Source organism: Copidosoma floridanum, unplaced genomic scaffold (genome assembly GCF_036245765.1).
Source record: "Copidosoma floridanum isolate Cflo_tuat_1 unplaced genomic scaffold, Cflo_Japanese_pri ptg000019l, whole genome shotgun sequence".
Classification (NCBI taxonomy): Eukaryota; Metazoa; Arthropoda; class Insecta; order Hymenoptera; family Encyrtidae; genus Copidosoma; species Copidosoma floridanum.
The window spans coordinates 15,628,294-15,643,792 of NW_028321896.1; the positions used below are offsets into that span (position 1 = coordinate 15,628,294).

At 37.2% G+C, this 15,499-nt stretch overlaps 3 protein-coding genes across 5 annotated transcripts; 1 reads left to right on the plus strand and 2 right to left on the minus strand.

Moving 5' to 3' along the window:
• Positions 1–83: 83 nt before the first annotated feature.
• On the plus strand, positions 84–12,610 carry Atf6 (bZIP_ATF6 domain-containing protein ATf6). 3 transcript variants are annotated; one of them, XM_089593252.1, is made up of 8 exons: positions 84–248; positions 9,397–9,606; positions 9,725–9,882; positions 9,971–10,187; positions 10,265–10,863; positions 10,948–11,108; positions 11,194–11,804; positions 11,883–12,610. In XM_089593252.1, the coding sequence occupies exons 1-8, from the start codon at positions 158–160 to the stop codon at positions 12,356–12,358; spliced, it is 2,523 nt and encodes an 840-aa protein (XP_089449378.1). In that variant the 5' UTR covers positions 84–157; the 3' UTR covers positions 12,359–12,610. The 3 variants fall into 3 exon arrangements, with proteins under 3 accessions (XP_089449378.1, XP_089449379.1, XP_014204499.2); XM_089593253.1 differs by lacking the exon at positions 84–248 and adding an exon at positions 4,277–4,356; XM_014349013.2 differs by lacking the exon at positions 84–248 and adding an exon at positions 9,167–9,308.
• A 564-nt stretch (positions 12,611–13,174) lies between these two features.
• Positions 13,175–13,816, minus strand: LOC149374558 (sulfiredoxin-1-like). Its single transcript, XM_014349045.2, has 2 exons — positions 13,555–13,816; positions 13,175–13,479 (listed from the first exon to the last, which is right to left on the minus strand). The coding sequence occupies exons 1-2, from the start codon at positions 13,757–13,759 to the stop codon at positions 13,331–13,333; spliced, it is 354 nt and encodes a 117-aa protein (XP_014204531.2). The 5' UTR covers positions 13,760–13,816; the 3' UTR covers positions 13,175–13,330.
• LOC106636630 (iron-sulfur cluster transfer protein NUBPL) lies at positions 13,814–15,493 on the minus strand. The gene is made up of 4 exons (XM_023389622.2): positions 15,283–15,493; positions 14,868–15,196; positions 14,427–14,800; positions 13,814–14,345 (listed from the first exon to the last, which is right to left on the minus strand). Exons 1-4 carry the CDS (start codon positions 15,340–15,342, stop codon positions 14,173–14,175), a joined length of 936 nt encoding a protein of 311 aa, XP_023245390.2. The 5' UTR covers positions 15,343–15,493; the 3' UTR covers positions 13,814–14,172.
• Positions 15,494–15,499: the final 6 nt, after the last annotated feature.

A 15,499-nucleotide genomic window follows, 5' to 3' on the forward strand; every position in this document is an offset into this window, starting at 1 on the left:
ATCTCCACCCTTGGTTTTTTAAATTAAAGTTGTAATGTATACAACGGGTTGTCGTTGGCACACGTGCTTCTGATAATATCATTTAAAGTTGTGCTTTCTCAAAGGAGGTAATTGTGAAAAAAAAAGATTGAGAAAGTTGCATCAAAACGGCAAAAGGATGCTGATAAACGAGGAGCCGGAATGGCTCACCGGCATCACCGAGGATGACCTACAAATGTTTCCCGAGTTCAACACCATGAGCCGTTTCGGTATGTTACGAGAGATATCCTATACCAATATATGTATACCATTGAAAAACGTGCTGCATATTGTACATGATGATCATCATCGCCGGTCACTTTTTTTTTTTTCTTCCATCCTTTATAAATGCAACGTACCTACGCCTTTGTGCCGCGGTAATGAGCTTCCGAGAAATTTACACGCGCTGATCGCCAGTTAGAAAAGCGTTTTTTAATGTCACGTCTCAGTTTGAAAACGCGCGTATGTTTGTGTGCGAATAATCACGCGGCTTTATTATTATTTTTGTTTGTACATTGATCACCACGACGTTCGGTAAAAATATAGGAGCCATCGTCGGTGCGGTACTGCATCGATTCGGCTGAATTATTGATGAAGCTCTTATAGCATCGATCGACGCGTGTATACACAGGTGTTTAGATGTACCGGATGCCCTGGAAATACGATTTAGAGTTAACTTAAGGGTCCGTCATGCAAAACTCATGGGCATAAGGAAATATTACTTTACGCTTCGATATTGCGAAGGGCCTATACATTTTTACATCAGAGGCTTTATTGTATAATACATAGAGACATCTAAAAAACACCATGTTGTATGTGGATCCGCGTTGGCGCTTATCTCTCATCGTGTCCTCCCCGCGCGCCTGTTCCACCCATCATTCCCCCGTTTTTTTCTTTTCTTCATGCATAAAATACACGCGCGCATCGGCCATTGCTCATTACATTTTTACAAACCAAGTGGAAATATATAGGTCGGTCGTTCTATCGATTTATATTTCTCACATTTTGGTTGAATTGTACGTAAAAACAAGCGATGTAGGGATCGGCTGAAAGGGAAATCGGTGGAAATGAATTGTACGTATAAACAAGCGATGTAGGGATCGGTGGAAATCGGTTGGGTGGCTTAATTCATACGAAAATAGAAGATAGCGTTCGTTCGACTCGTCTACTGTTTTTGCGCTTATAATGAGTTTATAATGTTTAGCCGAAAAGAAAGATACCAGAACTAAAACACGAGGAAAAAAGCCGTCGATACCGATTTTTTCTTCTTTTTCTTTTATTTCAAATTAATTTCGCCGCAACTGTATATATTATATGCTCAGCGATTAGATACTCGAGCTGTTGCTGATAAATGTACATTTGAGCGTTTCGGTGACATTTATATGTATGGATGTATGGAAAAGAAATGTACGCTTTATTAGTTCTTAGTTTTTTTTAATTTTCAGTGACGAAATGTGAAAAAAGTTTGTAGATTTTCAGGTGTGCCTTATTGTCTCGATTTTTTCATGCAAAAACAATAATTTATACATGATCGGAGTCGATCCTCCTCAATCACGATACTTGGCGACTGTTCGTATACATACAATCTCGATTTTTTTTCTACACCTTCCGAAGAAAGAAAAGTAGATGTACACTCCCGGGCTTGAGTAGTAAATAAAAAAGAAAAAAATTCTCGATTTTAAATGAGATGTCAAAACTTCAATGACTGTACCTATCAACTAGTTTTTTTTAACAAAGCCACATGATGTGAAACACGCGCAATTCGACTTTGAAAATTTGCCAAACCGTGCCCCATTAGTTGGGACGCGTTCAAAAAAAGATTCGTTGTGCGAAATCTTTGTGAATACCCAATCCTTTTTTTCTTTTTTTTTTTTTTATCATTTCACGAGTATTTGTTTTGACTTATTTTTACGCCGAGTTGGCCGAAATGCGACTTTTTGGCTTTTCTTCGGCTGCAATAAAAAATGAACGCGCGCCATAGCACCACCGGGAGATCTTATCTGTACTTGGGCGAGATGTCCTCTTGTTTTCAAAAATGATCGCAAAAAAAAAAAAAAAAAAAAAAAAAAAAACGAGCGACACTAAGTATATGTGCGTAATGAAAAAAATCAAGAAATCTTATAAAGATTCAAATTACAAGACAAGTATTTTATAAAACGCTTGGTATTTTGTACTGTTTACTAGACACTTTTACTAACGAGTTGAGAAAAAGTGATAATATGATTTGCGTCTCTATTACGATATATGTATTGAACGAAACTTGTTACAGATACATCAGCCGGCTGTGTTTGTAATAAACTCGTTATATTTTAATTCTTTGGTGGTAAATTATCAGACCTAAATTTATATACATACACTCGAACCTCGTTTCATTGCCATTTATACTATAAGCAATCTATACGCTTTTCGCCAAGTATCGTAGGGTGTAAACATAATCGCTTTTGGTACAAAAAAAAGCCATCATTTCAATCATCCACTTGTCTCGTCTATTCAAGTTGAGCAAATGTTGAACAACGTACGGACTGTGTTGTCCCGAAAAATTCGAACTTGCAAGCTCAGAAGTTTTTTTTTCTTTTACGAGATAACCGTGCCTATAAAAAAAATGTACTTAACTTGGTTTTTTTTCTACAAATTCACGTGGGAACAATTAATAGTTACTGCGTTTAAACATCAAGTATAAACACAGCGCGAAAAGTTTAAATCGACTTATTGAGTTATTGTTTGAGCCGTCAAATGCATAAGTGTGCCATCGTGATAAATTGTGTGTGTATATATATATACGTTGAACTATATACTCACACGATTATGTACACACTTGTTTCATAATACATGTATTATCGGTTACGCGTTTGTTTTAACCGGCGCTCAAAACAGTTTTAACATCTGAAAATTTACATTTACCTTGATATTTGTGTACACAATGCAAATATTATACATACTAGTGAGTTGACATAGATGAAAAAAAAAAAAAAAAGTTATTACATGTACTAAAAATAATATATCCTGTTATGTAATACAGAAATAATATGATAAAACGTTTACCGAACAATACACGAGCGATGTGATTGTAAAAAATTGTCCAGTGATTGTGCCGATGTATAACGTGTGTTTTCGACATTTTAAAGGGTGCTCGCGTGACCCCAGCTGACACAAAAATAAGCCAACAATGTATAACACGAAAAAAAAAAAAAAAAAAAAAAACATTATTTTTTAATCCTTAAGTATATCTTACGCAACAAAAAATAAATAAATAAATAATTTAACGTAACAGGGTGCGTTCCGAAAGTCAGATTCACCGCGTAAATGGCAACGCTGCTGTCACAGATCGTCACATAAGGTAAAGTGACTACTGGAGCTGAGGTCCGAAATGCCAAAACAAATCGCGCTTTTTTCCATAACACCGTCGCTAAAAATCACGATTTGTTTTGGCATTTCGGACCTCAGCTCCAGTAGTCACTTTACCTTATGTGACGATCTGTGACAGCAGCGTTGCCATTTACGCGGTGAATCTGACTTTCGGAACGCACCCACAGTACGGTCGATAGTCGATCTTCGTTTCCGCGAAATACCCCCATTACTCTGTGCACAAACCGCGAAACGGGACAATAAGCTTGTCATTGCCGTTGCAGCAGTCATGTAATACATAAAAGTCACAATCCTTGCGTCCGGTTATTACAGACAACTGCAACAGTACCATATATATTATGTACTTTTACACCTAGAAACTTCACAAAAGAGTCGTATGGCTACACAGTATGGGAAAAAATGATGTTGGTTTCATTTTTTTTATTATCATTTGTGCGTTTTATATTTTAACAAGCTTTCGTTCGCCAACTCTTCTGTTATTATAACACCAAAAAAAAAAACACTCGGATCAGTTAGACCGAATGGAAATGTAATTTTTAACGCCACCTCTATGATAACACACACAAAACGAATAGACAAAAGAAAGATAATCTTTCTTTTCGAATTAATAATATATGTATACGTTTTTAAAGCGTACAATATATTATCCTTGTTTAGGATCATTATCGTCTTATCTTGCTTATAAATCGTTGGGAAACGCGAGGGAAATCGCTAAACTTCGAAACGAGCAACGAAAAAATAAAGCCTGCACAGTGTGGCTCCTCCTCTCTCCAGTATATAGTTATATAACCACTTACAGGGGTAACAAACGAAGCAGTTTGTTGTGCTCGCACTTAGCGCCGGTTGTTGATTCTACAGTTTAATATATATACTTACGTGCGTATGCCGTGTTTGTAATTTCAACTCGATCCCTTGGTGCCGAAAACTACTCACGTCGAAAAATGTCTTTTTTATTCTCCAACTACTTTCTTGGTAAGTATAAGTACGTGGGATATCTTATCAAACAATTTTTTTACTGCAACGGGTGGCCATTAGTGCCATACTTTTTTCTATTCCAACACGTGGGACCGTGATTATGTATACCATAGTTACGCTCACATTACGCGTATGACAAATTAAGAGGAACCACGACAATGTACCCATGCGGGTCTCTAATTTGCTCTATTCAGAGCAATGGCACGTAATTTTAGGCCAAGACACTTTAACGGCAGGGCCCGGGTATTAGAGATCCTGGGGCGATTCCTAACCTTTCGTAGATTTAAACTTATAGCCCCAAATTAAGTCCAGCGGAGTTATAGCATAGGAAAGAAAATGATTTTTTTTTAGTAACTTTACCGAACCCAATTGCGGTATTATGAAAGATTATACCTTATTTACATGACAAAATTTTTTTCCCTGCCGAAACATACGATTCGGTTCGGAGCAATGAATTAAAAAAAAAAATTTTTTTTTTTAACTCACTTTACCGCTTCAAAATTTAATGAACTGTTCATTACAATATTTGAAATGTACAAAAAAATTCCCCGCCGTTTCTGCTTGACCGTTTCCGAGAAATAAATTTTGCAAAGTGCCGAAAAAATCGATTTTCGAGACCTTTTCGAACAATACCTAAAATAATGAGTTAACATTGTTGAAAATGGCAGGGAGTGCATTCATACCTTTATGAAGTCCCAATAAACTATACGTGTCGTTCCCTGCCATTTTTGATAATATTTACCCCCCCTTTGCCCACCTCTAACATATATAAATTATAGGACTGTAGTGGGGTGGCACATATGACGTCATTAAACGTATTGTAAATCGTTGTGAAGCCGTATTTTGGTGAAAAACCACTTTTTACATTGTACTCCGTGTCCGAGACACCAAACTACCCCCATTTCGACCCATCGATCAACCCCCTCCCCCTTCGCAAAGATGACCTCTATGGCAGAATTAAGTAATTTTTACAATTTCGGGGGTATGATGATAGTGATATCATCTAAAACACAAAAAAAAATATCTGACGTAAACTTGTATTGTTTTATTGCAAAGATTATAATTATTTTGATAATACACTGTCTACTTACTTACCTCAAAAGCTATTAATAACGTCGTACCCTTACAATTACGAAAATGAATTGGTTTTCCAACAAATTATAAATATTTCTATAATACACTGTTAATATTCTTACCCTTGGAGCGATCACTATCATCATACCCCCGAAATTGTAAAAATTACTTAATTCTGCCATAGAGGTCATCTTTGCGAAGGGGGAGGGGGTTGATCGATGGGTCGAAATGGGGGTAGTTTGGTGTCTCGGACACGGAGTACAATGTAAAAAGTGGTTTTTCACCAAAATACGGCTTCACAACGATTTACAATACGTTTAATGACGTCATATGTGCCACCCCACTACAGTCCTATAATTTATATATGTTAGAGGTGGGCAAAGGGGGGGTAAATATTATCAAAAATGGCAGGGAACGACACGTATAGTTTATTGGGACTTCATAAAGGTATGAATGCACTCCCTGCCATTTTCAACAATGTTAACTCATTATTTTAGGTATTGTTCGAAAAGGTCTCGAAAATCGATTTTTTCGGCACTTTGCAAAATTTATTTCTCGGAAACGGTCAAGCAGAAACGGCAGGGAATTTTTTTGTACATTTCAAATATTGTAATGAACAGTTCATTAAATTTTGAAGCGGTAAAGTGAGTTAAAAAAAAAATTTTTTTTTTTAATTCATTGCTCCGAACCGAACCGTATGTTTCGGCAGGGAAAAAAATTTTGTCATGTAAATAAGGTATAATCTTTCATAATACCGCAATTGGGTTCGGTAAAGTTACTAAAAAAAAATCATTTTCTTTCCTATGCTATAACTCCGCTGGACTTAATTTGGGGCTATAAGTTTAAATCTACGAAAGGTTAGGAATCGTCCCAGGATCTCTAATACCCGGGCCCTGCCGTTAAAGTGTCTTGGCCTAAAATTACGTGCCATTGCTTTAACTACTCGGGAGGACTCTCGTTTGTTCCGTTCGCTTCCGTATAACATCCCCCCCCCCCCTACTGACTCACTTTTACTCTTTTCGTTTTACCAAGCAATGCACTTTCGTGCCACGTTTACATATTTTTCAAAATCATGCGTTTTCTCCACTATCGTTGCAAAATAATTAGGCAAACTACTCAATGGTGACCTAAACTGTACTTGGGGGGGGGGGGTGACTTTCCAACTCTTTTTTTTTGTTCGTGTCTATTAGTTCTAGAAAAATCGTTTTTATTGATTTTCGTGAAAGTATACTTATAGATGACTCGTTTCGTACATGGTTGTCCTTCGAAATGTACACGGGTAAACGACTCGGTAACAATCTATCGACACGAGGTAATTTCGCCTGATAAAAGGTACACGCATAGAATGTTTTTATTTACATGTATTAGACTCTGACTGTATTTCTCGTGCTTTGCTGTTTTACGTCTCGAAATGTACTTTTTCGTCTATACTTTTTTTTTTTTTTTTTTAGATAAGATTGATTTACTTTTTTAAAAAAAATAACTGATTTCATAAAGTTTTATATTTCTCCGCGTTTTCAACGAATTCCCAGTAAGTTGCGTATTTGGCCCTATACTTATATTAATTTATAATGATTCACTGAGACCACAGGAGAGAAAACTTCTTCTCATAAGCGCTTTCGCCAACAACCCTCTGTAGATCCTATTGACTCGATTTTATGACCAATCATATAACTCGCATTGATTTATGGTGTATGGTATATACCAATATTACATGCTTTTGTCTCCCAGATAATTTGATTTATTGTTTCTCAAATTCATCGTTTTGATGCATATACATACCAGTACAAATTGACTTTATTATATGATATTATTGCTCAGATAGATGTACCTGCATTTATACAAGGAATCACTTTGTCTTATACATATTTAATCAACCAAATTTACAAATTCTAATATTATACGCGGGTACGCATAATTAAGCACCTGTACATCATTGTACTCTTGTTTTTGCGGTCATACATGTACAAATGAATAACCATCTATTGTAACGCTTCGGGTTTCTCGTGACCTCAAGAGATAGTGTAATAGAAAAGAAGAAAAAAAAATTGTATCCCAAAATAAAGACAAATGTATGTGGGATTCCTAATCGGTTCGTACTTAGTGTGTATATGTACTGTATGTATGAGGTACATCTTTTTTTGTCGTATTAAAAATTTACAATTATCAAATAATGGCAAAGTTAAGGTTCACAGATGCGTTTTCTACCGTAGTAACGTGGAAAAAAAATCAGATTCTTTATGCATGTAAGACTCGTAAGTTTTCGAAACAAAACCTTGGCCTCGCTCAAAAAAAAAATAAAAAAAATAAAAAAAAGAAAGAAAAAAAAAAAAAAAAAAAAAAAGGGAAAAAGGACGATGTGAAACTATGTAACGAGGGATAACATCGGACAGGTATACCTGTTCAACAGGGAGGATATTTGTCGGCTTCGGCAAAGTTCATTGACACGTACCCGTTCCTCTTTTTTTTTTTTTTTTTTTTTTTTTTTTTCGCGTCGCCCACGAAGTGAGAGCGATTTCGTGCTCAGCAAGCACAATTCATCGAGTCCTTGTGGCTTAGGAATTAAAATTATTGAAATATCAATTTTTTTTTTTTTTTTTTCTTTTCTAAAACGTACAGCTGTACTGTGAATGATAGATAATAATCAAGAAAAGAAAAAAAAAAACTATTATTTTATAATTATCCATTATACAATTGGTTTGATTATATAGTCCATCAATCAACTATTATTCCAAAAACTGTATCACTTTTTCAAACCAACAAAGTTAAAAATGTAAATACAAAATTAGATGTTGAGATATCTCGCGAGATATTTTTCTTAAAAAAGTCTGTTTTCAAGAGAATATAGTAACCAAAAAAAAGTCCAAATGGGTGAGTTGGATACATACAGGTATACTTAACGGCAAAAAAAAAAAAAAAAAAAAAAAAAAAGAAAGGGGGGAAGTTGGGAAGGGGCGTCCCTGCCTTCCTTTTCATCGTATATACGCTTCGTTTCGGTCATCCTCCCCACAGCATTTTTCTCTCAAGTCACATCACTTTTACTCTCGATGACGATGACTCAAACACTATACAACTTGCGCGACACAGGGGTGTACTTATTGCTTGACTTTTTGTTTTAAAAGAGAACAGCTCAAGTACACAATATGTGCAACAAAACTCGTTTTTCCCTCATAACGAGCATGATTTTTCTTTTTTTTTTTTTTTTTCAAGAGTCAACGCTAATTTGAACACCTGTAGGCACAGTCACGCGCATATACATATAATTACAAAGCCCTTTACCGAGAATATTGCCACTCCCCTGCTAATCCGAGGTGTCAAAACCTCTCGCCTTCGCTGAATCTCTAATATTATTTTATTTTTTCTCTTTTACCATTTTGAAAACAAAAATAAAAAAAATAGCGCTCGAAGGAATGCACGTAACAATGCTATTCCAAAATTTTTTCTGTTTTCAAGTAACTTTTGATGCAACAATGAAATTGTATCCTGCATACCTGTGTTTATTTATATGTATTTTAACATATTATGCACACATGCCGGTACACAACTCCAAAATCAGCTTGCTCCTGCATGATTATTATAAAGCCAGTTTCACAGAGCAAAATACACTGTTACGCCAAAGAGAGAGAATCCCCGTAAAACTGCTCCGGTTTCAAGTGTCCCTTTATATATATACTTAAGCTGTAGCGTTCGATAGTCCCATGACATGTACACATACGCGTCCAACACGCCGGTATGTTATATATTATACTCTAGTTCCACAACCTTCGTCGCCGGAATCGCGTCTTTCAACAAATTTGTATCAGCTTATCTGCGAAATAATAAACGAAGCAAAAATAACATCATCATGTACATCACAAACATTTTGATGAATACAAGTATTACGTTTTTTTTTATACATTCATGACGTGTGTTTTATTTGGTGGTTGTTACTTACATGTGTCTCTTATATGCGTGTATTTTCAGAGGACGATGCCAATCACCTGCCGGTGGACGACTTTTTCGAATCTCTGGGTTCCGATCTGGATATTCCCCTGTTGTGCGACGAAAGCCCCGACGAGATCATGAAACAAGCCCTCGAGACCCAGGACCTCCGAGATTTGGAGTTTGGCGGCTCGTTGAGCAGCTCCTCGCCTTCGAGCTTCAAGGACGATGACATCGAGTTTTTCTCCATAGGTCGGTAGTGGTCATGGGTACACATTACAATGGGATTCATCACTTCCAGCAGTTTTTTTTTTTTTTTCTTCAACTTCTTGTATAATATTATTTTCTGTTGTTCTTGGTTCGGGTGTAGACGAGAAGAAGTACACGATGAAGCGGGAGCTTACAACTGAGCCCATGAGTACCGTGTTTCCACCCTCGCCGAGTCCTAGTCAGACGTCAGAGTCACTCGGCAGCATCGACTGGCAGAGCGATGGTTGCGGTGGTAGCCAACCCAACGGAGACATCAAGGTTCGTACATATAATCATAGTTTCTCTCCGCCCAACACATAATAATAGGAGAAGGGACTAGTTGTTTGATTGACTTTTGTTATTTTAGTTCACACTGGAGACGCCTCCGATTTCACCACCACAGACCGAATCGCCGCCCGCGTCACCCAAGTCAGCAAATAATAGCAAGAGCCCGCCAGAAGTCAAATTGATTCCACTGGGTGCGTTAAATTTGAAGGACAGCTTGACACAAAAGTTCTTAATGTCCAAAAATCCTGCAAAACGTATTTGCATACAGCCAAAGCTCGACAAACCAAATGAAAAAGGTGAGTTTATACGGACAAAGCACTCGAGTTGGCGTGATGAATGCACATGGTTACATTATTTACAATTATCATGGCAGGGACGCCGAGGAAGACGATAGTACTGAGCCCAAAGGACTTTGCCGCGCTGACGCAAAAGGTGAAACAAAACAATCAAGCCCAGCCGCTCAAAGTTCAAGCACTGCCAATAAGCAAGCACGTGAAAGTCCAAAATCAGCTGGACTTGCTGCCCGTGAACAAGCCAACCGTGTCTGTGACGCCTCTGATTTCGACCAAACCGGTCAAGCCCGTGAGCCCGCTGCTCTCGGCGACGAGTCAGTCGGCAGTAGCTCAGAAAGAGCCAACGATAGCCGTGTCCACTGCCACCACGGAATTAAAGCCGGTCCCGATTAGGAGGACGATCGTCGTAAAGAAGGAAAATCTCACGGCGGTGCGACCCATAGCCATCAAAGCAAATGCCGGCCAAGTGCGTTCTCCGATCGTTGTGAAGAACAAGAGTGCGGATCTCATTGAGTTGAACAATCGGTACGAGGTTGAGCTCAAGGCGTTGAAGAGGCAGCAGCGGATGATCAAGAATCGCGAGTCCGCCTGTCTTTCGCGGAAAAAGAAGAAGGAACACCTCATTTTGCTGGAGACTCGGGTGGACGAGCTGGTGCTGGAGAACACAAAATTGCAAAGGGTTGGTTGGCTTATCTCGTTTGGGACAAGGTTTTTCCAAAGTGTTAGGTTGCCACTGTTGATAACATGATTCGATGAGTTATAGGAGAACGAAGAGTTGAGGAGGCGAGTATCCGAACTGGAGGCACGAGGTACGGGCCCAAATTTCGGAAACAAAGAGGGAATGAACAAGAAAAACACAGCCTTGCTGTTGGCTATGGTGTTCATGGTATCCCTCAACATAGGAGGTCTAGGAGGATTGGGCGGGTAAGTTGGATGAAGGCTGATTAACAACCAATGAGCAACTAATGCATAAGCTACAATGATAATATGTTCTTGGAAAAATTTTTAGTTTCAGCCGGCCACCATTGGGCGACGTGGATTTGAAATCACAGGACTCGTCTAATGTGAGGCACGGCCGAACGCTACTGTGGGCGGTAGAGGATGACGGGGAAGCAGATCGCTCCAAGCCTCTGGTTTACAACGACACGCAAATCCGAAACGAGCCGATGTGCATGACGTACGTCAACCAAACCGAATCCATACGTCTCGACTCTGAGCTCAGGCAATTGATAATCGCCGATCCAGCCCAGGACAATCGGATTGATGGGTTGACAAGCAAGACCGATCTGGAATTGAAGTCTCTTAATGGGATGCATTTGGGCACGTATCCCGTGAAAAGCAAAAATTCCGGGCCGAGGAACATGAGGGTGACGTCGTTGCGGAAAAGTTTGGGTATTAGAAATCGAGTGGAGAGGAAACAAACCGGAACGTCCCTACCGATGAACAACGCAGTACAGGTTTTCTCGCCGATACCCGAAAAGTATGCAGAATTGTTCGACGCTCTTGGCCACAGGGAGGACACTTTTTACTTGGTCCTGTTAAACGAAGCCTTTCTGCTACCGGCCTCCAGCCAAAACAACACCGCCAGGCCCCGGATCTCGCTCATCCTTCCTACCAATGGTACGCTTTTATTGATTACTTCACGCATTTACCCTTTTACGTAGATTGAAACATTTAATATGTTAATCTGGCTTTCAGGTTCCAACTCAACACCGAAGAATCACGTGACGATAATGCAGATCGACTGCGAAGTCACCAACACTCGGCAGCTCAACATATCCGATGCGATAATACCAGAGTATTTGAGGAACCAACGATCATCTCAAGCTACTCCTCCTGAGCCGGATAGTACTGTAATACCGGAACGAGTTTCAAGCACGAAAAAGATTGTAAAGCCTTACTTTCTGAATGAGAGCAGGAGTAATCCGTTGAACGCTTATGCGCCGGAAAACGAAAATATTTACAACGCGAATCGAACTTATCCGAGTAAGGAAGATTTTCGTAGATATTTCATGAAAGATACCAAAAATAATGCCAACAGCGAAAACAATCAGAAGGAAATCAAAGAGTTTGCAAACATTACGAAGCAAGTAAAGAATATTACCTATTCTGCTGACAGGCAAATGTACAGAAAAAAACTATTGAGATCCTTTAAACAAGTTAATTTGGGGTAAAAATTTATAATGATCCAGTCACCCGAAAAGAAACTTAAGGGCTGTGTAAAAAAAAAAAATGACGCTCATTTTGCAGTAGCGTCGTTTCTATGTAAGCATATTTATAAACATGCGTGCTTACTAAAGCTCAAGCATAACTATTAACATTAAGGAAACATAAAGTCTGCAATCTTGTAAAGTAATATATGGTGTGAAAGTAAATAACGTTTGTGTATTTCTCATTTGTTTTGTAAGTTTGCAAGATGAGTTTGATACGTGGGAAAAAGAAAAAAAAAAAATTTATTATTTAAGTCGTGAAAAGTAGTTACAATTGTTGTATCTTTTTGTAAGTTAATCAAACTAAAATAATTAGTTGAATGATAATAAAAAAAATTTTGTACAAGCAAATTGCTTGCAAGTTTTAGGTGGGTTGTTTGTTTTTTGTTGGCACTATTTCGTGCAACAGTATTGAGTTTTTAATTATTTTTACGATTGTCCAAGACACGAAAGCGGTACTTTAATGACAGTAATAATTATACATAAGGACGAAACAGTACAACGAGCGCATAGTTTAAGATACTGATGTGAACATTCTCAAGCATACATACATTATGTATGATTTTGAAAAGCGTCACATAAAATGCAATAAAAGAAATATATTATGTATTATTTGCGCAAATATGCGAATATGCGAATTTATAATTGAATTTTCCACAAGCGTGAATTTTAAAGATGTTTTGCATTTATATTATATACGTAATATAGTGATTTGTACATTAAAATGAGACCTTGCTGTATTTAATGTATGAGTTTAATTTTTTACCTATCATTATGTTTTACAGTATAAAATTGAAAATGAAAGTAAAATATATATATTCTATTAAAAACGTACAACTTTTATACATTAAAAATAAATATAATACTCTAATAAATAGAATTTCTACCGTTAAACGCATAAAAACTTAAAAATAATATTATAAATACATCAATAATTTACTTTAGATCTGGAGTCGAATTGCCAAGATAATTTCTTAAATCTGTTACTGTGGATTGAATGATTTTCGCCTTTACCGTAGGTCGCCCAAGCCGTTGATACGCGGTATATCTATGACATCCACCAAATGAATAGTAATAATCACCTCCTAATTAAAAATTTTTAATGTTTTGTTTTAATTTTTCTTAAATTGAGGTTATAAACCATGGTTTGTTTTATCGACCTTCTCGTCCTTTTATCCAGAGAATATCGATTGGTGGTACTAGCGATTCCATTTCAGGATCTTCCAGAGTTTGCATTAGGCTTTTTACCTTTTTTTCATCTACAGAGGGTGGAAATGGTCTAATAAGAACATTCATGGGAACGTTATGTACTTCTGCAGTTGAACTTGAATGGATGCTAGTGTAATTATAATTATCCCCTTCCATATTGTTACCTAATGAAATAAAAGCGATACTTTTTAATAAACTTTGATTAACACTTCACAATATGCACTTATAAATTCATTACATTGAAAATACGTTGAAAAACATTTACTTACAAATACTACGAAGATATGGAATGTTTAATTTTTTAAACTTTAATTTAGCAAGATTCAACATTTACTTAATAAGTATCAGCATAGGTACAGAGTAAGGTGTAGCTTACTCTCTCTATTTTTTTTTAGTAACACGTGACATTTAAACCCCCACCTTTATTGCAACATGTGACGAAAAAAGGTGGGGGGGAAGTGGCGCCTATCTCAAAGTTAAAATATTGTCGAAATATTAACTTTTTAAATTACTTTTAAAATCTCTAATTCTTACAACACATTATTGAGAGATATACATCGAGTTAAAGGTCAATACCTTGTAGAGACTGCATGTGTCTTAAAAAAGCCAATCAAGTCTACAGCCAACTTTTTGTATGCCATAGCTGGGGCTGAATCGGGCGCTTTCAGTACCACTGGCTGTCCACTATCACAACAATGTGTTATATTATCATCTAAGGGGATTTCGCACAAAATTTTTACGTCTGAAAATAAAAAAAAAAATTACACGTAATAAAAGAAAAAAAAATTGAGCATAAAATGAAAAGAAAAAAAACATAACTCACTTAATTCTTTAGCTAAGCCATCAATCTGATCTTTGCCAAGAGGAATTTCACTGTTGCAATTGTGACACATGACATATGTCATATTAGAGACAATACCAGCAACAGGAATGTTCACTTTACTGAACATTGAAGCTCCTCTCCTTGTAACATCCACTGCAGCTTTTTGTGAGGTTGTGACCAGCAAAGTTCCAGCCACCGGAATATTTTGTACCAGGGATAAATGTGTATCACCTGTTCCAGGAGGTGTGTCGATTATTAAATAATCTAGTGGTCCCCAAGCCACTTGCCTTAATAATTTTTCCAATGCACCCATCACCATGAGTCCTCGCCATACTGGAGAAGATTTTTTTTCGATTAAAAAACCCATTGACATACTAAAAAAAAACAATATATATTATTTTTCTGATCCCACAAAAATCAATTACAACAACATCGACTTACCATTTGATTCCGTAATTAACTAGAGGTATCATCATATTATCTTTATTCAATAAAGGAGACTCATCCAAATTCATCATTAACGGTATGGACGGACCAAAAACATCAGCATCCAACAAGCCTACCGACTTATCAGGCTCGACGACTTTCAAAGCAACTGCCAAATTAACGGAAGTGGTTGATTTGCCGACCCCCCCTTTGCCAGATGCCACAATCAAAATTTGTTTTACACCTTGGATTGGCTTTTGTTTCGGAAGACTTTTGGCCATCATTTCTCTTTTCTTTTCACTCAACTCTTCTGATGTGAACTTTGTTTTAACAGAAGAGTAATACTACACAAACAGAAAAGGACAAGTTTGTTGAAAAAAAGATGACTCCATGACAAAAGCACACTTTGAAGACAGAAGTATATACTTACACGTTTAAAAGGTCGCAGTAAATGCTTCTCAACAAAGACTCTCTGGGTGAATACGGACATTCTGGAGCCCACGATGAATCCAAAACTTATTGGATACCTATACGTGATTCTTCAGAAAATGTTAGACAGCACAAGGGAGTGTTGCCTTTTTAATTTCTGTACACAAAACAGAGAAAAAGTAAAAAGAAACAATGATGTCGAGAGACCGCAAAATTAA